The sequence below is a fragment of the Scardinius erythrophthalmus genome (genome assembly GCF_964197995.2).
Source record: "Scardinius erythrophthalmus genome assembly, chromosome: 17".
Taxonomy (NCBI): Eukaryota; Metazoa; Chordata; class Actinopteri; order Cypriniformes; family Leuciscidae; genus Scardinius; species Scardinius erythrophthalmus.
This window is the reverse complement of record NC_138237.1, coordinates 7,311,949-7,335,918: the sequence shown is the minus strand read 5'-3', so window position 1 is coordinate 7,335,918 and position 23,970 is coordinate 7,311,949. Positions and strand designations below refer to the sequence as shown.

The window sequence follows — 23,970 nt, the reverse complement described above, 5'->3', positions numbered from 1 at the left end:
AGTCTATTTACAAAAAACCTTTACCGTCTCTGCCTTTACGTTTGCACTTTGCACTTGCTAGCATGGAAACATTATTAATAAAAATATATACAAAACAAGATGAAACACACACATTACATTTTTAAATGCCCCTTATGTGCTCTGTACTGCTATTGCTTTTGTTTAAAATAAAATAAAATAAAGGTGTAGGTAGGCTAATATTCACATCATTTTTTCAATCTTCATTAGAATGCGATCAATAATAAACTCACTCCTATATAAGTTTAAAGTTTATTAATTCAACAAGTAATATATATTAACGGATGATTTAAATGAATAATACCACAGTTCGGTTCGGTGGTATGTTACAAGCAGAGCCATCTCTCTCTATGGCTCTGGTTACAAGTTACTTGACAGCCAATAACAGTGAAGCAGAGGCGGTCTAATCGAACTAATCTGTCCAATCATCTGAGGATATAATCTAATTAATATTTATGAGCTCTCTCCGTCGCCACAGCGTAATGTCGTAAGCCAAACTTTGAGCGAGCACGCACGGTGATGTCACGGATTTTAAAATGGCGGTTCCAACGTCTGCTTTGAAATTACATCCATAATCTACCGCTCATAGTTCAAAAATATCACAACGGACGTCATGTTTTGAGAGAAATACTGTTCATAGATAATACAAGACACTATTATTTTGATCCAGAATGGATTCTGTGGTCGGAGAGGATCAAACGCTCCCGTTTGACATCAATCTGAGGTGAAGCGGTTTATTTTTTTAAATTTCTGTCACAGTCTGTCAGGTAGCGTTAGCATGTTAGCTTGAAGGGAAACATTTAAATTAATCACAACAGTAGTTTTCTTATTCTGTTTATTCAACATTAGAATTTCAAAATGTTTACTGGTAATCACCTCGACAAAGATATGAGCTAATGTTAACCACGGTGAGCTTGTTATGAATATGTTCCTATTGCTGCACATTAAACCGTTAAGTTATACATTTATTTTATATCTGTAACGTTACTTCATGTAACCGCTGATATAGTTGGTGAATACGATTTTAATTTTGTATTTTCTCAGAAAGTATGCAATTGCATTGATGTTTTTGTTATCATTCTGACAGTTAATGTGCATTCTTGACAGCTTCTGATCGTGTCTGGTTCAGTTTTAATTAATAAATTATTATGGTAATAATATGTGTATAACGTTACTTATAAATGTTTATTATTTTGCATTGACATTTTGTGTTTAATTTGAGTAGTCTTATCCAGCTTTTGTGGTATACTATGTTGTTTGTCTTAGTTTGGCTGGTGTTGAAGTTTGATGCTCATAGCCCCCGTGTTAAAAACAAAACACATGATCCTCTTAGTTAAATATAGCAGGAACAACTTGATCTCTAAAGCATCTGGGCACACGAGGCTGTTTTTTTACATTGTTTACTGTGTTCAGGAGTCAAATACATGTTAAAAATACCTTGGACAGTGTGTACGGGCACAACCCATGATCAACAAACCTTGACAGGAGAGATCATTAAAATGGAGTAACAACAACATTTTGTAAATGCAAGTGCAATGCATTAAATATAGTTGTCTGCATTAAATAGTTTTTAGTATGCATTATAATAAAAGTGCTTGTAGTAAATACAGGCATATGCATTGAATGCAATGCAACCAGACGAGAATACTGTATTGGTTTATTTAGTTTACGGGTGCACAGAATGCAATTAATGCATTGCATATAGTTTCTGTCTCTGAAGTGGCACAAGTTGTGTTGTTGAGAAATGATGAGAGAGAGAGAGAGAGAGAGAGAGAGAGAGAGAGAGAGAGAGACTGGCTTGTTATGAGTTGTGAGTTGATCATGCGCTGTCAAAGAAGAAAACACACTGCTTCCTTCCTGGATTATACACACACATATAGCGGAAAAGCGCTCCTGTTTATTATCTGACGCACTGATCTCTGTCTTTTACTTTTCTGTGGCCATGTGACCATGAAGGACTGATGTAGGTAGGTTATTACACTGTTACACCTGTGCTGCTGTGTATAGAGTTAGTGCTGTAGATGTGTAGATTTGCATTAGATCACTCTTATGGTGCTTAAATTCAGAGATCAGACTTTGCCAAGTTCAAGAGGTCTTTAATGGGTAAGAGTTGGGTTTAATTGTCAAGTTCGAGATCAGTCCATTTATGCTGTCCTGATGGTTGTGTCATTGTAGTGTCACTTTTATAAACCAGCTGGTCAGCCTGTGAGGGGAAACACAAGATGAAAGCTGATATCAGTCTGCTGCCTTATTCCCTGACATCTGATAGGAGCTTTTAACCAATTCAGATATGTTTCTGAAACTCTGACTCGTATGTAAAACCTATGAAACAGTTTTGTGATAGTTTGTGGCTAGCTCAATGCTAACAGTGCAGGAAAACGTGAGAAGAGGAAGTTGTTTGGCTGTGATGTGTTGTGTTGTGGAGCGGCTGAAGGTCGTGCATCTGTTTGGCTCCATCCTCAAAATACTGTCTGTTACAATACATAATAGACAATGTCATAGCCCAGGTGTGTTTCTTTAAACTCTGCAGGACAGTGGCCCTCCAGGACCGAGCTTGGAGAGCCCTGTCATAGACAATAATAGACACAGTTTGCATGTTGAGCAGATTTTCACATGAATGTGTGATTTTAATGATTGAATGCTATATGAATATTATGGAAGTTGTTATATTTTTAGGCCATATTTTTGTTTGTGTTACTGTTATGTACACACAAATAGGATGTAATGGTCAATTTGAGGGTTGTGTTGGGGTTTTGTCAGTGGCTGATGCTGATATGTACTTTTTACACATTTTCTTGCTGATTAGAGAGAAAATTCAACTAGAGATGGACTGATAATTGATTCTTCAGTAAAAATGATTTGAAAGTCTATTATTATAATTATATTTATTGTAAAATCATAATATGTACTGTTGGTATTGTTAGTAGAACAATTAGGCTGTTTATAATTGTTTGTCAGTTTCAACAACATAAAAATTATAATTATGTGTCAGAGAGAGATTATACATTTTGGTCAATCTCTATTTTTTTAAACATGGTAAAATCTGTGCTACACTGTTATTAGTAGTTAAAATAAAAATTGTAGGCTAATAAACAAACATGCATGATCTGAAGATAATATGAACTTTGTGCACGACAGTTTAACTTCTGCATATATCTACACACATATTTATATAATATAGACTTACTTGTATGATATAATCCAATTAACCAGCAAATGAGACTTAGACATATGATTATTTTTACATTTATTTTTTAAGAATTATATTTTTACACAAAATTCACAAAATTATGCATTATCCATTGAGAATAGGTCTGTTGGTACAATTTTTGAAACGCCAGAAATGCCAATAATCTCAATAATCCAAAATAAAGGCCTGTAAATTGGTCTGGTTTCATAAGAAATTCAAGAATGCATCAGATTTGACGTGTGAGGCTCTTCTGTCTGTCTTATGTAAGTTCAGTGTGCCGAGTGTCCTAATGGGCTTGCCTTAGGTCTGAACGTCTGATGAGTGAAGGGGATTGAACTTGTTAGGAAGCCAAGAGTCACAGCAAACACACACACACACACACACAACATAAAGATGCTGTGATCTGTACATTCACATTAGTTTCAGACAGCCTGCTTACATCATGCTCTTGCTTGTAGCCAGCGCTGCACTTTAAAGTTATGATAGCACACTCACATTGTTTCTGCTCCTGTTCCCAGCCTTGAGGTTGGATTATGAATAGCATCCATTCCACAGACATATGCACCGTCCATTCTTTCACTGTTTGTGCGCGTTTTCATGAGCTGGATAGTAAAGTAGAATAGACGCTTTGTACTGGATATTTGCACCTGTTTCATAGATGAATGCTGACAGGTTTGGGATTTATTGTGATTTCAGTGTATTTTTCTTGCTGTTTTACTTTTGTCTCTGTGTATGTGTAACTTATATTTGTCGTTGTGTGTGTGGGTGTTTATGTTGCAGTATTTCCAGACTGCCAGAGTCTCTGAGCAGCAGCAACTTCAGCATGGACAACATAACAGGTAGACATTTCCTCCTATCTTTTAATATAATCTGTTGAGCACTACATGACTAGGGCTGGGTACCGAGTTCGATACTTTTTAGGTACCGACCGAATTGCCTCGATACTATCGAGTATCGAAAAATGACTTGTTTTTCGGTACCAGATTTCGATACCTAAGGGGTTAACTCGTCAATGTCAGTGCTCAAACAAATACATATGAAATGCACAACGACACGCCTAAAGTCGCTCACGCACATACACGCAAACTCTACACTCACGAGACGCGCGAAACTCTTTGCGCACATAAGTTACTCATATGAGACGCGCGCGCGCACACAAACTGTCCACGCACATTCTCATATGAGTCGCGAGCACACACACACAAACTTGCGCACATACTCAATGAGACGCGAGTACACACACTCACAATACCCTAAAGATGTGGAAATGTCGATCAAAAAGTGTGGCTACATTTCTCCAGGCTCGATGCCAACAGCGCGGTGCAGTATTTGCGGTAAAATAATTGCTGCAAAGACCGGTACCTCGACAGATATGATGAAGCCCTTGACAGTGCACGGAGTAAACATAAGAGCAGAAAGTTGCTCCGTCTTTGACTGGTAAATGAAGAGATACCTTGTTGATCACTCTGACAGTGCTTATATTGCAATTTACTGAATGTACACTGCCGTTCAAAAATGTGTTGGTCAGAATTTTTTTTTCAGCAAGGATGCATTAAAGTGATAAAAAATGACCTTAAAACATGCGTAATGTTACAAAAGATTTCTGTTTCAAATAAATGCTGTTCTTTTGAAATTTATATTCATCAAAGAATCATGAAAAAATGTATCATAGTTTCCAAAAACTGTTTTCATATTTCTGAAGGATCATGTGACACTGAAGTAATGATTTTGAAAATTCAGCTTTGACAACACAGGAAAAAATTACATTTTGAAATATATTCAAATAAGATTTTAAATTGTAATACTATTCCACAATATTACAAGTTACTGTATTTTTTTTTTTACAAATTCAGCTTTGGTGAGCATGAGCTCTTTATAAAAAAAATATTTTGTTCCGTATGTATATGTATAAGGAATATTTTGTTCCTTTGTGTTTTTTTTTGTTCCTTTGTTCACTGACTAAGGAGCATGAGTCAAACTGAAAAAATAAAACCAAAGTTTTTCTGAGGTAATGTGTTATGTAATCTTGTTAAAATGGATTTAAAATAAATTTGGTATCGAAAAAAGTATCGTTCAGGAACCGGTATCGAAATCAAGGTATCGGTATCGATATTGGTATCGAAATTTTTTGAACGATACCCAGCCCTACTACATGACTAGGGCCGGGTATCGCCATCTACCTCACAAATGATATCACAATTCAATACATCGCGATATTGAATCGGATTCATTCTCTCTTGTTCTCCAAAACCATTACATATTTAAAACAGTAATATCATATACTAAACCTAAACTAATCATTTGAAAGCTTACAATCTCTAGTTTTCATATTTGGTGACTGATTTTCAAAATAAATTACAGAGGAGCCGTAATTTATCAATTTGCAACAAGAATATTTTCATATTCCTAAGGCGTGTTCAGGCCTTTATTTTGAGCAATGAACATGAAAAATCATGAAAGAATGGTAGAAACCTCAGTTTGTTTTCATGCCAAGAGTTCAAAAGATATCATCCATTCAATTATTTTAGAAAAAAGGGTCTGAAAATGTTTTAAATATAAAGAAAAAAATAATAGATTCACCATTTGTGATGTGGCTGCGAGCTATAGCGCACATACGTGTTCTTTTTATGTTTCTTAGAGGTTGAATTCATATCAAAATCTGCCAAACTTCCCATATTACTTCTGAAAAGAATGTCTACTTCATAAATTGTATGAAAATTGTGGAAATAATGGTTCAGATCACTCAAACCACATATGGAAATAAGGGCGCCCTTATATGGGCAGTAATGGAGTCTGGTTGTCACCTAGTGAAAAAGTTTGGTACTGCGCCCAAACAAAATCTAACTGAAAGCTCATTTTTTGAGATATCAACCTAATTTTTGAAACGTGTTCAGATTTTTGACTTTGATTTTTTTGCAGTTTTAGAGTAGCCCAGGTTTTAAAAATATATATTTTATATAAAATATGAATAATTTAATTTTTTACATTGTACATTTCCACAAACTCAAACTTCTATAACTTTTTTTCTGTTTCACTTTCTTAATTTATTTCACTTCTGCCAAATGTCTTCTTTAAAACAAGACCAATTGTACGTCTATACCCCAAAGCATTCTTTAATTACAACCATTTAAGTTCGAAATGTGCATTTTTTTGTCTACTCTTAACAGGTTAAGAAGTGATTTAGATATGTGTACACTTTAGCACATTTAGGACTATATACTCTGTAGGGCTGTGTATTGGCAAGAATCTGGCGATACGATACGTATCACGATACATGGGTCACGATTCAATATATTGCAATATATTTCGATACTGTGCATAAGGCGATATATTGGGATTTTTTTAAAGTAAAATATTTAAAAAAAAAGACATGATGTGCATAAAAGTCAAAGAAGTTTACTTTAGGTAAACAATTCAGTACACAGAAAATCAAACTGCCAGTTTGGGATTGTGGTTCACAGGTTCTTAGTGAGCAAATTTTTATATGCTCAAGTAGGCATTAATCAAAGAAAATGGGTACATAGCCCCTGTCACAATACAAAACAACAACGTGAACTGGACGAAAATGAATGAAAGTGGATGAAAGTGAACAAAATGAATGTGTCATATATTGAAATCAAGTTTTATGTGATAAAAGATTTTAAAAGAACTGGACGCGCGAATGAGGCGAACCGCGCCGCGCTAAACGCCTCGTACCGGACCTCCAGACGCGCGTAAACGTGTCTTTGCATTGACTTAACATTGAAATCACTCGCGCCAGATGCTCTATTCGCGCGTTTGGTGTGAACGATGCACGCGATTACATTTAGAAATAGACAAACTTTGTTTCCAAATGCACCAAGCTTTCAATTGTATAAACTTTTATAAAACCAGCCAATATAATCACAATAAACACATCCAAAATGAAATATTCAACATATATATAACAACTGCACAACGTCTAATTTGTAAACAAAATGATTTACGCACTAAATCCAGCATAAACTCCGGCACAATTTGCATATGTTTAAACTCTCAAGACAGACGTCACATCCCGAACCTCACAGCAATTGGCTGCCGACTGCGTTTTTCGCTTGATATTTGTATAAAGGAACTGCCCAACTTTTTGACGCTCTCGGTCGCTCTCAAAGCTTTCTCCGGTCCGCTGTCAATCCTAAAATGTCCAGTGGACACGCACCGTTATAGGCGAGCCTGGCGAGGACACTAGTGGTGCGTCTCAGCATAGCTATCTAGTGGTAGGGATTTAAACAACATAAACGTGAACCACTGTCTTACGGTCTTACCATGAATATTTTTGGACGTAAAAAAAAAAAAAAAAAAAAATCGATATTGCGTTTTTGAAAATCGATACAGTATTGCAAAATAAAATATCGCGATACTCAAGTGTATCGATTTTTTCTTACACCCCTAATACTCTGTTGAGTTATAGAGACTGTTGTGTAAAAAAATTTGATGAAAAGCAGCAGATATTTTGTTCCTCCCTCCAGCCTTTTACCTTTAAATCTGTTATGAAAACACACGCGGTCTCACACGCTTGTTGTATTTCTCTCTGAAGTTCAAACCACATGGTCATAATCAGATTTTCATCAAAGGTTGGAATACTCTGAAAATAACAAATAAGACACACAATGATCATTTCTGGAGCGAACAGAAGCTTGTTTGTTTATTCTTCTGTCTGTTGTCTTGTCATCTGAAACGCCTCTTGTTTCCAGGACAGAGGATGTCTCCATCCAAAGCTCTGAACATGAAAGATTACGAGAACGTAAGTACAACAACAAACCTGAACACTTCTTGAATCTCTTGAATTGAATCAGAATGTTTGCTTTTGTTTGTTTTCTTATAATAAAGAGACATTTAGACAGCCTTTTTAGGAAAGTGTGCCTACGATGCCAAAAATGATGTCTTGATAGACAGCTCACAAGGTTTTGAAACAGTGCTTATATTCATTATTCTTACATGATTATTTTTAATAAGCAGCAGTTTTTCTTTTCATCTGGGACGGTGTAGTTTAAGCAGAACCAAATCCACACATTTAGAATTTTGTGCATTTTCTTTATCTCCGTTTATCATGTTTAGTGTTATTTAAGCTTACTCAATGTGCACGCCTGTTTATGTTTTGACGTCACAACTGGAGGTATTCAAATCACAAAACTTCTAAATAAAACAGTTTTCTTGCATTTTTTTGTTTATTGATTTGGATCTAAACCCTTAAAACAAGTTTGAATGAGAAAAAATAATTGTGTAAACATTCTCATTGTTATCAGTTTAAGTGCCTTTCTTACTTCTTGATGATTTTGAACTTCATTTTCATAGGTCAGCATGCAACTATTTTGGTTTCTTTGGCAATCATGATATTCTGGTATAGAATGTCTGCCTGTCCATTTAAGGAAAGGGGTTTATTTCTTTGTACTGAGATAAAGATCTTTGTGCATTCCTATGTGTGTGTGTGTGTGTGTCTGAGAGAGAGAGAAAGTGTGTTTGTGTGCTGTAGAAACACAGAGACCTTTCAGAAGAAGGTACAACTGCCCATCACTGTGGTGTTTGTGGTTATTCCAGACTCCATTTGTATTTCTTTCTTTCCCTTCCCCCTATTTCTGCCCCAGATGTTGTAGTGAAAAACGCTCGGAGTACAATGACGCACAGTTCACTGCCCTGGCAGTCTCTCTTACACACACACTCATGCCAACCCTGATTACTGACACACACTCATTACACTCTTTTAGCTCCCTCCACATTCCCCTTTCTCACTCTTTTTCTGCAATTCAGTTATTTGAAGAACAGCTCTGCTCATGTTTATTCATAAATGAGTCCGAGTTTTGTAAGGAGGAAGCACTGAATATTCAGAAATGTTCAGTGTGAAGGGATGGTTCAGGCAGAATAAAAATTCTGATGGAGATTTTCTCCATTTCATTGTTGTTCAGTCTGGTTTTTGTGAACTGGTTCATTTAAAAGATCTGACACACTTGTTCATGAATCTAGCATCACTACGATGAACCATGAGAGCTGTGGTGTATGTTAAAATTGTGTAAAGTCCAGTTTGCTCCTTGAAATTTTCCAGAACTACTGCTTAAGTAAAAGATTAGGGTACATTTTCTCCTTGTTTGTATTGTCTGTGTATGTATAAGGAATATTTTGAGTAATTTTTCTGTGTTTCCCTTGCAGCAAATCACAGCTCTGAAAAAGGAAAACTTTAACTTGAAGCTCAGGATCTATTTTCTGGAAGAACGTGTGCAGCAGAAATGTGACGACTCCACAGAGGACATTTACAAAACGGTTACTGACGCACACTGTCACAAACACACGTGCACAAATATGACATTGTTACTAGATCTAATGGTGGAAGTACCCCCTTTTTGGCGTGTTTGCATCGCAGGAACTGGAAAAGATTTTAGTTCTAGGAACGCCTTTTGGCGTTCCTTCTTCAGAGTAGGGTCAAACCGAGCACAGTAGGAACTACCAGTGACATAAGTGTATGCTGATTGGCCAAACGCATGCAAAACACCTGCACCCACCATTTAAAAAGAAAGCTGTGTACACACATAGAGATTATAAGCTATATATTTACTCCTCGAACTAACTCTAGTCTCTCAACCTCTATGCTGAGCCAAGGAGGAAATCCAATGCAACTAACCTAACAGGATTATGTTCTTCTGCTCAGCGAGCGACATTGGGCATCAGCCACATGGCAAACGCTAAAACTTTTTCATATACTGTCTACTTTCTTTGTATAACAGTTCTATCTAATAAAGTATTATAGATAGAATATGTAGATAGAAAAATTTGTTCTCGGGGAACCACCCTAGTGGCTAGTTCCTATAACTAAGTTCCTATAACTACCCAGCGAGAAAGTGTCTATTGATACCAGTAGTTATATGCACAGCGACCTTATTTTGTTGATTGTAAGTAACTTTTATACCTGTGTGTAGAACATTGAGCTGAAAGTGGAGGTGGAGTCAATGAAACGAGATCTGGCTGAGAAACAGGAACTGCTTGTGTCTGCATCGTAAGTCTTGTTTACATGTTCACTTCCTATTTTTACTAATTATCCATCCTAACTTGGTGCGACATGATACAGCATCAAGCAATAAAACCTATTTTTTCTTTGTTCTTCTTGTTGCTTGTCTGTCCTAACAAATCATGTGAAAAGACATTTTGTCTCTTGGTTCCAGTTTTTGACGGATTACAGTGTTTCTCAAACATTGATTTATCTGTGGCAGCCGGAAAATATATTTAAACTTCTCATAATAACATATAAGGTCAATAAGCGCGATAGGCTTTGGGTCCTTATCAAAAGACTGTCTGTTTGCGCCACGCATAGAGAAGTGCTCACTTCGCTCACGTGATCAGCTCCGCGTCTCAGTTCACAGTGAATGAATGCAGTTAAGCTTGCATTTGGGAACGCAGTTACGCATTATTTTCAAATTTGCATAGTTGACGATTACAGGATTTCACTAGATTTGTAATGAGATGCGTTTGTTAACTAGTTTTCCGCCAAAATAAAAGCTCGGCTGCAGTTTCCGTCAAAATAAAAGCTCACGAGTTTATCTCTTGCATATCTCTTGCAAATTAGGACAAAACTTATTATGAAAGTTTCTTTAATTTTTTTGTGCAATTGTTTTACAATATATGGCTATTACTGTCATAGGAATAATAATAATATTATATTATTATTAGTATTATGTAGTGCAATGTAGACTGAGACACTATATCACAACTAAAAGGAGGTTTGAGTCCCATTTAAAGTTCAAGTTCAAGTCAACACTGATTTTGTTAAAAAAAATCAACAGATTTAATGAATTTAACTTTAAAATGTACAACATTTTCTTACATGGGGCATGGATTGTGAAGTGTAGCTCTGCCCATATTCAAATCGAATCAGTCCAAAATCCTATTCCACATAACCATTAAACATCAAATTGTTCTGATTGACTGTAATTTCATTTCCAAGTAGCAATATTTTGCTTCACTTGGGACAGGAAAATAAGTATTTTGTCTTATTCATTTCAGTTTATTTTACTGAAATGGCATTTAATATAAAAAAAATTACTATAATGTGCAAAGAGATTGAAACATGTCAAACTATAAACAGAACAAGATCTAACATTTGAAAATTGTATAAACTTCAAAAATGTTGTCAGTGATGAAATTAACATTGCACTGATAACACTTGGTTATGACTAATTTGGGCTTTCAGGTCAAATATTTGCAATTGAGAACATGTAGACGGCATTGGATGTAAGACACAGATCATAATGACATGTGTTTGTGTGTTCAGGAAAGCACTAGAGAGTTTAGCCAGTCGAGGTGTTGGTGATGATGGCAGAGAGAAGATGCACAGAGAAATGGACTCACTCAGAGAAGCGTTCAACACTCGGATTCAAGAGCTGGAGGAGGTAAAACAAACCCCACGATTTTTGTAGCAAATGGTTGAGAATATGTTTTTCATCTTTAGTCATTACCATGGGTTTCTCTTTTTCTTCAGTCTCTGCGAGCTGCCCAAGAGGAACTGGAAAGCATGGCCACCATTGCTGAACAGGAGAAGGTGAAAAATATTGAATTGGAGAAAAAGCAACAGGCCGCCAACCAATCAGGGCCCTCAGATGATTCAGGCTCCACCCCTGAACGGCTCAGAGAGCTCCAGCAAGCCCTTCAGGAGAAGGAGAGGTGATCAAGAAAGAAATTGAAGTACTAAAAGACAATTTATTCATTAACAAAGTGTAACTTTTAGTTCTGAAAATCCCTGATATGTTTTCCACAGTGTTATTGAGCAACTGCAGGTGACACTCAAAGATCAAGATGCAATGATTGGAGAGCTTCGGAAGAATGACCCGCACCAGCCAATAGGAGAGCAGATGACACAGCTGAACTCCCTAATTGGCCAAAAAGACAGTCAGCTACAGGTTAGTCTCTTAGTTTTGTAAAACACAACAGTGGCTTTCTTACACCAGTGTTTAGGCTATCTCAAAGGCACATCACAAACACTTGAGTGATGATGTTTTGTATATATATATTTTTTTACAGGTCCTTAGAGAAGAACTAGACCGTGGGAGAGAAAATGCAGAAAGAGACAAACAGGTAAGCAGACAGCTATCAGAATGCTCCTCTTCATGAGTGCGTGTATAGAGTAAAACTTGCTTGTAAGTAAGCCAGCATGATGATGTGAATTATTGGGCGGCATGTTATTAGCTATTTCTTACTTGACACAAAATTGTCGTAAAGGGAGGAAGCGGCCTTTGAAAGCTGAATCATCCTTTGAGTGGCATTCATGTTTCAGGATTTATTATAGACATTTGTGCACTCATGAGCATAATAGTTCTACCTCTTTAAAAAATATTGGTTCCTGATCCACCCTGAGAAATCTCTATAAAATTATAATTTAAAATCCGACCTTGTAATTAAATATGATTGGAAAGATCAAAGAGTGTGGGAGCCCTGTAGAAGGGCAATGTGCTAAGCTGGATTAGCAGGTTGGCAGCAGTCTGTGTCTGTTGCAAATGAAAAAAACAAAAAAAAAAACATCAAAACTGAAAAGTGAATTGTTTTTAATGCTAGGGTGTTGTAGGTGGTTGCCAAAGTGTTGCTGTAAAGTTGTTTATGAGGTGATTTTTAGCCAGTTTAGTCATTGCTAGATGGTTGTTAAGTGTTCTGGCCCAAGACTCCAACCTCAAGTCCTTGTGATCTTTTGATCTCTAGATATGGCTCAGGTCCCTCCTTCAGTGCAAGTCTTTGAGATTTTTTTCATCTTGTTTATTGCCTGCCAGGTAAACATTGTAAGTCTGATTGGTGAAAAGTAATAACCTCTCCTCAGACCACACAATTTGAAGATGTCATTCATGTCTGTAGCACAGCACGAGTTATGCACCGAAGTTGAATTCTTAGGGTTTGTTGTTCAGATTATCAAAAATACTAATAAACTGTTTCATACTTGTGTTTCATGCTAACATTTAGGGCCGGGAATCTTTAGGCACCTCACTTTCCAATCCTGATTCCGCGGGAGTCCATATTTTTTCTTATTAATTAGTTTACCGGCTTTAAATCTTACGTTGATTTAGTAAATGTTTTATTTAATTATTTGTGCAATTATAAGTACTCAAATATTTAAAATAAAAAAATGTATTAAAACAATTCTATGTAAAGAATTTAACTAAATATAGCTTCAAAACATACATGAAAACTGTACGTAATAAAAATGAACAAAAAACAAACAAACACATTAAGCAAAAAAACAAAAAGTGCTTTCAGCATTTAAGAGGTCTTTAAGGAGGCTATCTGAAAGTTTCCAGACAAGAGCAGTGAGGGATTTTTCTCTCTTTCTCAGCATTATTGCTTTTTGATTATTATTGTTGATGACATTCATAATAAGCTGCATTCACTCTATTCAGCACAGATCAATTTTGACATATCAGATGTTCTGTCCTGTCTGTTTAACACCTTAAGACATAACTGTGTTTAGATTAATTTTGCATTATAAACGCATGAAATGCAAGTGCATTTAACTGCTTTCACTGAGTTATGCACAGCCGATGTCACAAGCACTGTTCAACACACACACACAAAGCGCAGGTGAGCATTTAAAAGCAGACATCTGTCAGTAAGTGAGTGTCATGTATTAATGCTGCATTCCAAATTGACATAAATTATGCCTTTGTAGAGCATTTGGAAGGAAAAACATTGAAATATTGGTCGGGTGAAACCACCCCGACTAACATGTTCCAGCGTGACCTTTAGCATCCCCAAGGCACGGCATGAGCATCAGTGGCCCAAATACAACTCTTCTCATCAGACACCCGCTGAGAGGATTACTGTCTGTGTGTGTGTGTGTGTGTGTGTGTGTGTGTGTGTGTGTGTGTGTGTGTGTGTGTGTGTGTGTGTGTTAGCAGACGTTGTGCACATCACCCAAAGGATTTCCTGTGTGTGTTTGTGGATTAGAGGGTCTAAATCTGTGTGTGGGCAGAGCACAGTTAGTTCAGTGCTGAGCGAGATGGACAGAGAGACTCAGAGGAAGATGGATGGAACGATATCATGTGTAAAGATCAGAGAGCTTTGCGATGCCATGTTTTTGAAGTGTGTTTATTTGTCAGTGGTATCAGAGTTTTAGTGTTTGTCTGGTGAACATGCGTGACCCATGCCGTGTATGCGGCGTATGCGTGCAGGGCGGTCAGTGTCGTTGGTTGTTCAGTGCATGTGGCCGTCTGAGGCTGGCAGTGGTCCTCTCTCATGTGTTGGGTGTGGAGTTGCAACGGGACGGTCACAGTGAGTTTCTCTGCGGGAAATGCGTGTTCTTGCTCGAGCGTGTCGTGCAATGCGACGTCGCCATTGAACAACTGCAAAAAGCACAAGCTGCTCAGCTGCAGCGGCTACAGAAGGAGAGAGATGGACTGAAAACGCAAATCACGAACAAATACAGACAACATAACCCAACCAAACTAGGGGGAAACGCATCACAGAAACCTCTCAAACAGGAAGTTCAGACTGGAGCAAGTTTACATAGTCCAAAACAGCTGCAATGCATCCAGCGACCTCAACCAAAGCAGCGGCAAGTGTGGGCTGATAACATACAGGATTCTTCAGGAAGAAGTCAAGGGCTTGTTGCTGTGGGTACGGCCAGTGATGGCCAACAGGAGAAGTTCAAAGGTCGATTAAGGAGGTGTGTGAGCCTTGAGCCTCTTAGTAGAACAGATCGCTCGCACCGCTCGAAATCAAATTCGTGTTCATGTCAGAGCAGCGACACGCGTTCTAGAACAACTGTTGGGCCGGGAGCCCGACCTCGTTCTCTTAGTCGAGACTACCTGGACGTCGTGCATAAGAAGAGCACTCTGATATCACGCTCAGCTTCCCTCCAATCAGTGGCCCTGGAGCAGCATGACCATGCCCTCATCAGTGCATCACCCTTCAGACGGCCACTGAGAAACTCAACCCCCGGAACCGTAGAAACGACCACGGTGCTGTTTGATATACTTCAGCTCCTGAAGAGTGTGCAAGGAGTGCGGCCCGTCCCACGCTGCAATGGGAGCAAGATTCCAGTACTGAAACATCCACAGTACACACGTGGAAATGCCCACAGGAATGTGTCATGGAAATCGAGGATGGAGACAAGTCTAAGAGAGATGGAGGAGGAATTTAATGATGATTACACACCTCTCAAACAGGAGGTACACCCCTCATACACTGGCTGTGAGATTTTGATGACCCTCTGCTTACTCAAACAGTAGAGTACGACAAAACAACCTGCCTAGAACATTAAAGGCAACGAATTCTATTACTATTCTCAACAGCCTTGTTTTTGTTTGTCTCAAATTAAGTGTTTTTATGTGTGTTACAGGTGTTAGTTGAAAGGCAGAATGAGCTGAGCAGATTGGAGCAGAAGACCAGACAGCTGACTGAAGAACTGAACATGGCCAAGAGCGGAAGCCAGACACTCAAACACACGCTAGAAGAAACAGAGAGCGAAAAGAAGGTAAAAACAAATTCTCTCTGCATACATGCAAACTACAGGCCTCAAAAATTAACATTAGCCATTTTAACATGGCCGGTAAAGCTATGACAAATAATTTTCTGGCATTTTAGAAATAGGTTCTGTACATGCATGACCTCTAAACTGAAAATTGACATTAAACTAACAGCAAAGGATACATATGTGTTAGTCTGATTGGCTTCCCTTCTGTGTTTCAGGCTCTTTCTGATGAGCTTCAGGAGAGGGAGATCGAGCTGGCTGCAGAGAAGAAGAACTCTTTAAAACGAGACAAAACCATCCAGGGCCTCAGTCTAGTTCTCAAAGAGAAGGAAAAAGAAGTACGACTCAGTCAAACATTGACACTGATTCCATATTGTATTTGAAAACGATCTCAAATAACATAATTTTCCCTTAAATTTTGATTTCAATCAAATTTGACAACAAAAGCTATCATAAAATGCTATTTCTCTTTCTTTCTGTCTCTCTTTTAGATTGAAGATTTATCTGGTGATCTTGAAGAGAAGGATCAGGCTCTGGCTAAGGCTCGAGAGGCCCTTCATAAAGCCAAATTACAGAAATATCAGGCATGTAGCTCATGTGTTATGGCGCACTTTTGAGTAAAGACTCTAATCTTTGATTTAGCAGTTGTTTGACAGCTAGAGCTACCGTCATGCTACTTAGTTACTCGTATAGGAGTGGGTGAAGGGTTTGTGTAGTGTGTGTATTACATTCTTCTGTGTGTTCCAGGGGGCTGAAGACCAGCAGTCTCTTCTCCTGGAGCAGCAGGCTGAGTTGTCACGGCTCCAGGCGGAGGCTCACTCGTCGCTGCTGGAAGCCCAGAGGCTGCAGCGTGTGCTCGCCAGCAGAGATTCAGAACTCTCCCTCCTTCAGCAGGCCAGACAGCAGCTGGAACAAGAGCTGGAGCAACTACAGCAACAGAAGAAGAAGGGAGACAAGGATACTAACGTGAGTAACACGAACACATGCAGAAACAGGAAACATTGTTTATACACTATAAGAAAACGGTTGGAAAATTCAATTTTTTTTATTGTTGTATTGCCCAGTTCTATAAACATCGCAAAATTTGACACATGCTTGATAACTGTCTCAAAACATTTCAATAAACAGCAATATTTAACTAAAGATTTCTTACAATACAAAGAAGAATTGCATGGTTAATTGCATAAAAAACTATCAGCGATACCATTTCGCTAAAAATGATTTAGAAATTTTAATGTTACAATAGAATCTTTTAATAATAATAATTAAAAAAAAAATTATGCTTTCTTTTGTTAACTACAGGATCTTCAGAACCAGTTGAAGAAGCTAAACGGCACTTTGGCTGACAGAGAGAACACTCTAGAACAGCAGCGTCTAGAACAGCAAGAACAGAACCGTGCTTTTGAACAAAAACTACAGAACACTATAGAACGACTTACGGCCAGCCTGAATCATAAAGACCAGCAGCTGCAGGTACACACACACACACACACACACACACACACACACACACACACACACACACACACACACACACACACACACACCCCTCTGCCCTCATTCACTCCAGACTGTATTAACAGGACTATATGAACATGGTTAGAGATTTGGAAAAGAACAGAACCCAGGAGGAAGGGGATCCCATGGTCGCTAAACTGAGAACACGACTAAAGGAGAAAGAGAAAGCACTTGAGGTTTGTGTCTCTTCATTTATTGTTTTTGAATTTATAAGGAAGTCTTAAAAGAAATATGTTTCTCTGCCAGTGTCAATCCAGATATCACAATATTGATCACAAGTCTCAACATGAGATATTTTTGTGTATGTGTTTGTTTTCTTTTTTGTGTGCAGAAAGCATTGGATGATAAGTTTGCAGTCATGGAGGAGAAAGAAAATGAGATCCATTTGCTGCAGCTGAGTTTGAGAGAGAAAGAGAGAGACGTGGAACGTCTCAACAACCTGCTCTCACACAACGAGGAGACCATTAACGTTAGTGTGTGTGTGTGTGTGAGAAAAAGAGAGAATTCGTAAATTTTGCATAATTGTCACATGATTTCCTAACTTCCCTTAATATCTGATAGGGTGTTGGGTTAATGTGGAATCAGATGCTAATGGTTTCTTTCTTGTGTGTGTGTGTGTGTGTGTGTGTGTGTGTGTGTGTGTGTGTGTGTGTGTGTGTGTGTGTGTGTGTGTGTGTGTGTGTGTGTGTGTGTGTGTGTGTGTGTGTGTGTGTGTGTGTGTGTGTGTGTGTGTGTGTGTGTGTGTGTGTGTGTGTAGAGTTTTGATGCTCTCATAAAGGAGAGAGATCTCGAACTACAGCAGCTGTTGAACTCACTGAAGAATCTTCAGAGGTGTAAAGACGAGACTGAAGAAAATCTTCAGAGAGCTCTGAGAGAGAAGGACGCCATTATACAACACTTAAAACAAGCACTGGATAACAAAACGAGAGACATGGAGGTACACACACTTTCACACTAGAGTTTTTTTTTTTATGCTGGCCCAAGTCAGAGTTTGGTTGGTGTAAAAGTGTTTTTTTTTTTCAAATTCACTTTGCAGGACATGGCCAATAGAGTTCTGAGCCAGTCAGAGTCTCAGGGTCGTGACCTTGCAGAGCAGATGAGTCAAAGGTTAAAGCTCACAGAGGCAATGCTGTCAGAGGCGGTGAAGGACAGAGAGAGACTAGTGACTGAGAACCAGACCGCTGTGGAAAACCTGCTGGCCACCATCAGCAGCAAAGACCAGCTCATGAGGGTACTGCATACATACACTTACACTAATGCTTGATACATGCATTTAAGAGCACAATTTCCTGTCACTCTACATGTAGGCAGGAATAAATGTCTTAAGCTGTTTGTTTCTGTCTTTGCAGGAGAGTGTGGAGCGTCACATACAGGCTCTGAATGGTAGTGCAGCTGAATTGCAGGATCTGCGCAAGCAGTTGGCAGACGCGCAGATGCAGCTCAGAAACGCACAGAGACTGAATGCCACAGCGTCACAGGAGGGACACCTAGAGACCGCTGAACTCCGTTCAATGTTGGCGGAGAAGGACTCCCTCATCAATGTGAGACTTTGACCTGTAATCTTTTGATTGCAAGGCTGCTTAGATTGATTGCTTGGTCCAAATGCTCTAGTGTGCAAACGCTGTCATAAGATAGTCATGTTGTGGTAGAAAATGTATGTAGAATGTCATGTGATGTTCTGTTGGTTTTATAGAAGTTGCTAGAACGTGGACAGAACAAAGATCGGATCCTGTTCGAAATGAAGATGGGTGAAGCTCCGCCCCCTCAGGTGCTGGAGCTCAGACAGACCATTGAGGTGTTACAGGAGAAACTTGAGGAAAGAGAAGGTGAGAGCGTGTTTGTACTGTAAGAATACAACAGTTTTAGAGTAAAGGCGCACTGATGTGTAAAATTTGTACCCGGTAATTGTCAGCAATGTATCATTCATCCCTAACTTAAATTAAATCTAGACCTATTCTTTGTGTGTGTGTTTGTAGCCGAGCTGAGCAGGCGAAACAGTGAGGAAACGCTGAACATTACTACAGTCAGTAAGAAATCAGTGGTAGTTTTGAAGAAGGAGCTCACAGAGAAAACAGAAGCTCTTAACGCAGCACTGAAGAGAGAGAACCAGCTCAAGGTCTTTTTTTTTTGTGTGTGTGTCTTATGAATGTGTGGATTTGTGTTTCAACGTATGAGACTTTTAGAGTAACTGTGTGTGTTTGTGACAGATTTCTCTAGCAGAGCTGCAGTCCATAGTCTCAGAACTGAAGGCAAGATTAGAGGGACAGACAGCCAATATCGACTCCCTAACATCGACACTCAAAACTAAAGAAGAAATCATTACTGTAAGTGTAAATTACACATGCATATACACAAAATATACCCTCACTGCCTTAAAGATAAAGATCGGAACTATTGAATATCCTAGAATGCAATAGAAGGTTTCCTGAAGAAAAAACCTCATTCATTTTTTCCATAGAGAAATTGTTTCCTACATACCATGAGCTATGAGGTTATATTACAGTACATTTTCCATCTGATTTTGTGGAGTGGTTCTCTGCAGGAGCTGCACCAGAGTTTGTCTCAGAGAGGGGACAGCAGACTGCCTCTGACCCGGGATCAAGCCTCCCAACTGGGTGAGAGTGAGTTCAGCATGTCCTCCCTCCCTCAGAGAGAAAGAACCATAATTGGAGGAGATCACCAACAACAGGTACAAAAGTACACAAACACTTTTCATGCGTGAACAGGTATTCAACTTCTTAAGCTGATATGCGTTAGCATCTCTAATTTTGATTTCCTTCTGATTTTGTAGGATGCTGCATCTCTATCTGATTTGCTGACTGAGCAGGTGAAGTTAAATCGAATTCTGAGAGCTGAGCAACATCTCTACTCCGACCTCATCAGAGCTGTCAAAGAGCATGACAGGTGTGTGTGTGACACCTGAAAGGTTGTATATGCTGTAATGTGATGTTGAAACCTGCATTTTAATAATGTTTTATGTTGTCTTGTTTCAGTGTTGAGAGGCTGCAGGCACTGCAGTTGGAGCTCACAGCTGTTTCACTCCTCAGACAGCAGCTAGAAAGTGGCGTCCAGATGAACACGGAGCTGAGAGATCAGCTAGAGAAAGAGATCCAGAGAGCCAAACAGAGAGAAGGTGCAGTACAGCCAGAGAGTGCTGACAACCAATCAGATCTCATGCTTTAAATATAATCACCCAAAATACCAAACAGAGAGTCAGAACCTTTTAGTTTGTCCAGGCAGCAATGATGCAGGGCTAAAGCCAGTCAAAGGCTAGGCTTTTTATTTTGCCCATCCGGTTGTTGACTTTCTGGATGGCTTTTATATATCAACCCTGTCTCTGGTGTAAAGCTGGACACACAATAACATCACATCCAGATTCTTCATCATTCCATCTCCACATAACTGTCCTTTCTTATTCATATGAAAGCTTGCATTTCTCTTTCTTCTGATATGCTTGTATGTTTGTTCTGTTTTTCAACTTTCTTTGTCCTTTTTGGACATTTTGTCCTGCCATCATCTGTGCTTTTTTCATCTGTTCATCTGTTTTTTTCTGTCTGTTTGTTGCTCTGTTCATTCATTCGTTCACTCATTCATCTGTGATGTTATTTATTTATAGAAAAAATATTCTTTCTAATAAAAGTGTTTTAACTGTCTGTGTGGCTCATCAACACTAGAACACTACTAAATTCACCCCACCCTGCCTCTGCACACATATATGCCTTCACTTATTCAGACTGTTTATTTATTTATAAACGTATATATCTGTGTAAACATATACAAGATATATACAAATACTAATGAGAAACTTTCCTATCCACTAACCTTCAAAACTGTCATTACATCCTCATATGCTCACTTTATTCTTGTAAGTTCATGCATTTTCATATAAATGCACAAGAGAAACGGATCTGACAGTGTTGAATGGCACTGAATGCTGAAAAAAAAAAAAAAAAACTGTTTCTGCTCTGTTTACCTATAATCCTCTTGTGCCCATCTGCCTTGTGGGATAGTTGCCATTGCGATACCCTCTCTAACCATTAGGGGATTAAAAAAAAAATACACCTACAGTATTAGATTTTGTATGGGAGTGTATCAGAAAAAAATCTTTATTTGATCATTTAAAGGGATAGTTTACACAAAAACCCAAAAGTTCACCCCCACAAAAGAAGATATTTTGGGAAGATATCTATGGAAGTCAATGGGGCCCATCAACTGTTTATCAACAAAATATCTTCTTTTGTGTTCAGCAGAAGAAAGAAATTCATACAGGTTTGAAACAACATGGGGGTGAGTAAATGATGAGAGAATTTTCATTTTTGGGTGAACTATCCCATTAACTCGTTCATTCCCACTACATAATTTTGAAATTGATCCGAATTGAATTTGTTTTATTCTATTTGCCAGTCATCTCTCTGCGCACACTCACAAAACTGAAACAAATGCACCCGATTAATTTCCTCCCAACCCAGGTCTCACTGTGGCTCGCTACTCACAATGTAGTTTGTATGCTTGGAGGTAGAGATGCACCTATTTATCGCCAAAATAGCATGAAAAAGGCCGATATAACAAACCAATGGTTTATTAATTAACTGTGTGAAGGCACTGAGTTGTATAATGTCAGTTGTTAAATAATTAAATACTTGCTAAAACAAAATGAAACGCATACAAAATACAGCAGGGCTCGACAATAAGGACTGCCCGGTGCCATTGTGAATGTTTTTTTCACTTCCTCTAATTCACACAAAATTATATCAAAATCCCCGTCTTGGCGAGTATCCTTGTGAACATAGTCTTTTATGTCTTGAATTAACGCAAACAGTTGAGAAATAAAATGCTTGTGTAACAGTATCCATGCAACTAAAAATGACAACAGCCTAATATTCCTGCTTCGCTGCTGTCTGTTTTAATGGTAATCAAATAAAAAAAAAAAGTCACTACTCTTGACTAAACTTTTGTAACTTTAGTAAGGATTAATGCATGTTTAATTTATACAATGAAGAATAGATTTTACATTTGTTTTTTTTATTTCTGTACCTGTAAACTAAAATAAATATGCAGAGAATATCAGAGCCATGATTAGTGCAAATAATATGCTATGGCACAAATTCGGTTTGTCATATCCTGATTATGCACACTCCCATTCTCCTTATAATATTTTGTTTTGTTTTCTCAGCTGTCCTATAAATAATACGAAGGCCAAAAAAACAATTTGTAAATATTAGGGTGATGCACATTAATGAAATATGTAGTGTTTACAATGCCACTAACTGAATGTGTATATACGTGTGTGCAGGTTCGAACCCTTCAGAGTTAGAGAGCATGCGTGACGCACTGGAGGAAGCTCAGCGCTGGAACACTTCTCTTCAAGCACGACTAGGGCAGATCCAGAACCGAGGAGGAGGGGTTGGACAGGCCAACGATTCTGGTACGTACTGTATATACCCTTTTATATAATTTGCCCATTAGACTTACTTGATTAAATTAGTTATGTTAGTTCATTACTGAGTATTATGCCTTAGAACTCATCGTTATTTGACTATATGCTAATTAATCTGATGATTTTAGTGGACACGCTGAGTTTGATTGGCGAGCAGACGTCCTATATGAGTATATGTGTGGGGGAGGGGCCAGAGGAGGAGCTCCAGCACTTGACTGTAGAACAACTCAGAATAAAGGTCCGTGCCTAACCAATAAGTACTATTTTTGTCAAACAAAGTTTGATGATTATTTAAATTTACATTTTACTCTCACTTTCAGGTCTTAGAGCTCCAGGCAGTAAATGCCGAACTACAGAAGAGGGTGGTACTGATGGAGAATGACATTAAGGGTAACGATCCAAGAGACTCTCAGAAAGAACCAGACCTTATCAACCTCTCAACACCTACCAAGGTATTAAAGTCTTAGAAATGCATTTTCCGGTAATTGTTTCGTAATGTTATCTGGAATATGGTTGTGCAAAGCTGAAATTTGTTTTGATGCCATTGTGAAAGCAGGAATCTTCTGATTTTGTGTTCCGTTTATGATTGACCTCATGTCTGTAGATGAGTTTCTAGTTACTAACATTAGTTAGCTGTAGGTTAGGCTTTCAATAGAAGTTTGTGTCTGTAACGTGTTTGTCTGCTGAATGAGTGTTTATGCATGTGTCTGCGGTAGTTTATTCTCCCTCTAGTTCTCTCTTTTTCCTCTTTCTCTCTTTTGTCTCTCTTTTGTCTCTCTCTTCCGTCCCCGCTAACCCCTGTTATCTCCTCTCTCTGTCTTTCTGGCTTATTTTCTTACCCATGATCACCTGCAGCCACCCATCCTACCGTTACTGTGTGATTTCTTTATATTCTGTTCCATTATGGCATTTTGTGTTGTTAAGTCATGTGTCACCAAACATCCCATTACTGTAGCAACCCCAGAGAGAGCAGCCACCTACCGCTAAAGATGATGCAACACTAATGCCTCCAAACATGAAGGTAAGAGACAGAATCAGTCAGTTTTGTATTAATCTACTGTTATCTTGATCTTCAGCTCTGAATTTTACTTTAGCACTCATCTGGAAACCTCACAGTGGTCTTGTTTTTGTATTTAATGTTGTCCCATGTGTTGTTGAAGGAGAGATGTGATGAGGGAGATCGTTCTCCAGAAGATTCCAGTGCAAGTAATCAGCAATCACAGAGAGAGCAAGGTGCAGTACCACCCATGTCCAGATTCCTCAGGGACGAATCTGAAACAGCAGAATTACAAACGCTTCTCACAGATTGTGAGGCGGAGTCAGTCTCTCAACTCAGGTATGTTCAGGCTAACA

At 38.5% G+C, this 23,970-nt stretch overlaps 1 protein-coding gene across 9 annotated transcripts in view; it reads left to right on the top strand.

Annotated features, from left to right (window-relative positions):
- Positions 1 to 492: 492 nt before the first annotated feature.
- cdk5rap2 (CDK5 regulatory subunit associated protein 2) overlaps positions 493 to 23,970 on the top strand; it is a 50,025-nt gene continuing 26,547 nt past the window's right edge. For 8 of the 9 annotated variants that reach the window (XM_081390139.1, XM_081390135.1, XM_081390138.1 and 5 more), the window contains exons 1-30: positions 493 to 742; positions 3,989 to 4,047; positions 7,921 to 7,970; positions 9,371 to 9,481; positions 10,135 to 10,211; positions 11,484 to 11,601; positions 11,691 to 11,872; positions 11,967 to 12,108; positions 12,230 to 12,283; positions 15,531 to 15,665; positions 15,881 to 16,000; positions 16,154 to 16,246; positions 16,410 to 16,628; positions 16,965 to 17,135; positions 17,246 to 17,356; positions 17,512 to 17,649; positions 17,938 to 18,117; positions 18,217 to 18,411; positions 18,530 to 18,721; positions 18,874 to 19,006; positions 19,157 to 19,296; positions 19,388 to 19,504; positions 19,723 to 19,869; positions 19,972 to 20,084; positions 20,174 to 20,313; positions 22,474 to 22,605; positions 22,746 to 22,855; positions 22,938 to 23,069; positions 23,573 to 23,638; positions 23,778 to 23,953. In XM_081390139.1, coding sequence (XP_081246265.1) covers positions 690 to 742; positions 3,989 to 4,047; positions 7,921 to 7,970; positions 9,371 to 9,481; positions 10,135 to 10,211; positions 11,484 to 11,601; positions 11,691 to 11,872; positions 11,967 to 12,108; positions 12,230 to 12,283; positions 15,531 to 15,665; positions 15,881 to 16,000; positions 16,154 to 16,246; positions 16,410 to 16,628; positions 16,965 to 17,135; positions 17,246 to 17,356; positions 17,512 to 17,649; positions 17,938 to 18,117; positions 18,217 to 18,411; positions 18,530 to 18,721; positions 18,874 to 19,006; positions 19,157 to 19,296; positions 19,388 to 19,504; positions 19,723 to 19,869; positions 19,972 to 20,084; positions 20,174 to 20,313; positions 22,474 to 22,605; positions 22,746 to 22,855; positions 22,938 to 23,069; positions 23,573 to 23,638; positions 23,778 to 23,953 — 3,806 coding nt within the window. In that variant the 5' untranslated portion in view covers positions 493 to 689. Of the gene's footprint in view, positions 743 to 1,846; positions 1,986 to 3,988; positions 4,048 to 7,920; positions 7,971 to 9,370; positions 9,482 to 10,134; positions 10,212 to 11,483; positions 11,602 to 11,690; positions 11,873 to 11,966; positions 12,109 to 12,229; positions 12,284 to 15,530; positions 15,666 to 15,880; positions 16,001 to 16,153; positions 16,247 to 16,409; positions 16,629 to 16,964; positions 17,136 to 17,245; positions 17,357 to 17,511; positions 17,650 to 17,937; positions 18,118 to 18,216; positions 18,412 to 18,529; positions 18,722 to 18,873; positions 19,007 to 19,156; positions 19,297 to 19,387; positions 19,505 to 19,722; positions 19,870 to 19,971; positions 20,085 to 20,173; positions 20,314 to 22,473; positions 22,606 to 22,745; positions 22,856 to 22,937; positions 23,070 to 23,572; positions 23,639 to 23,777; positions 23,954 to 23,970 lie in introns of those variants that run through there. The other variant, XM_081390133.1, reaches the window with a different exon arrangement.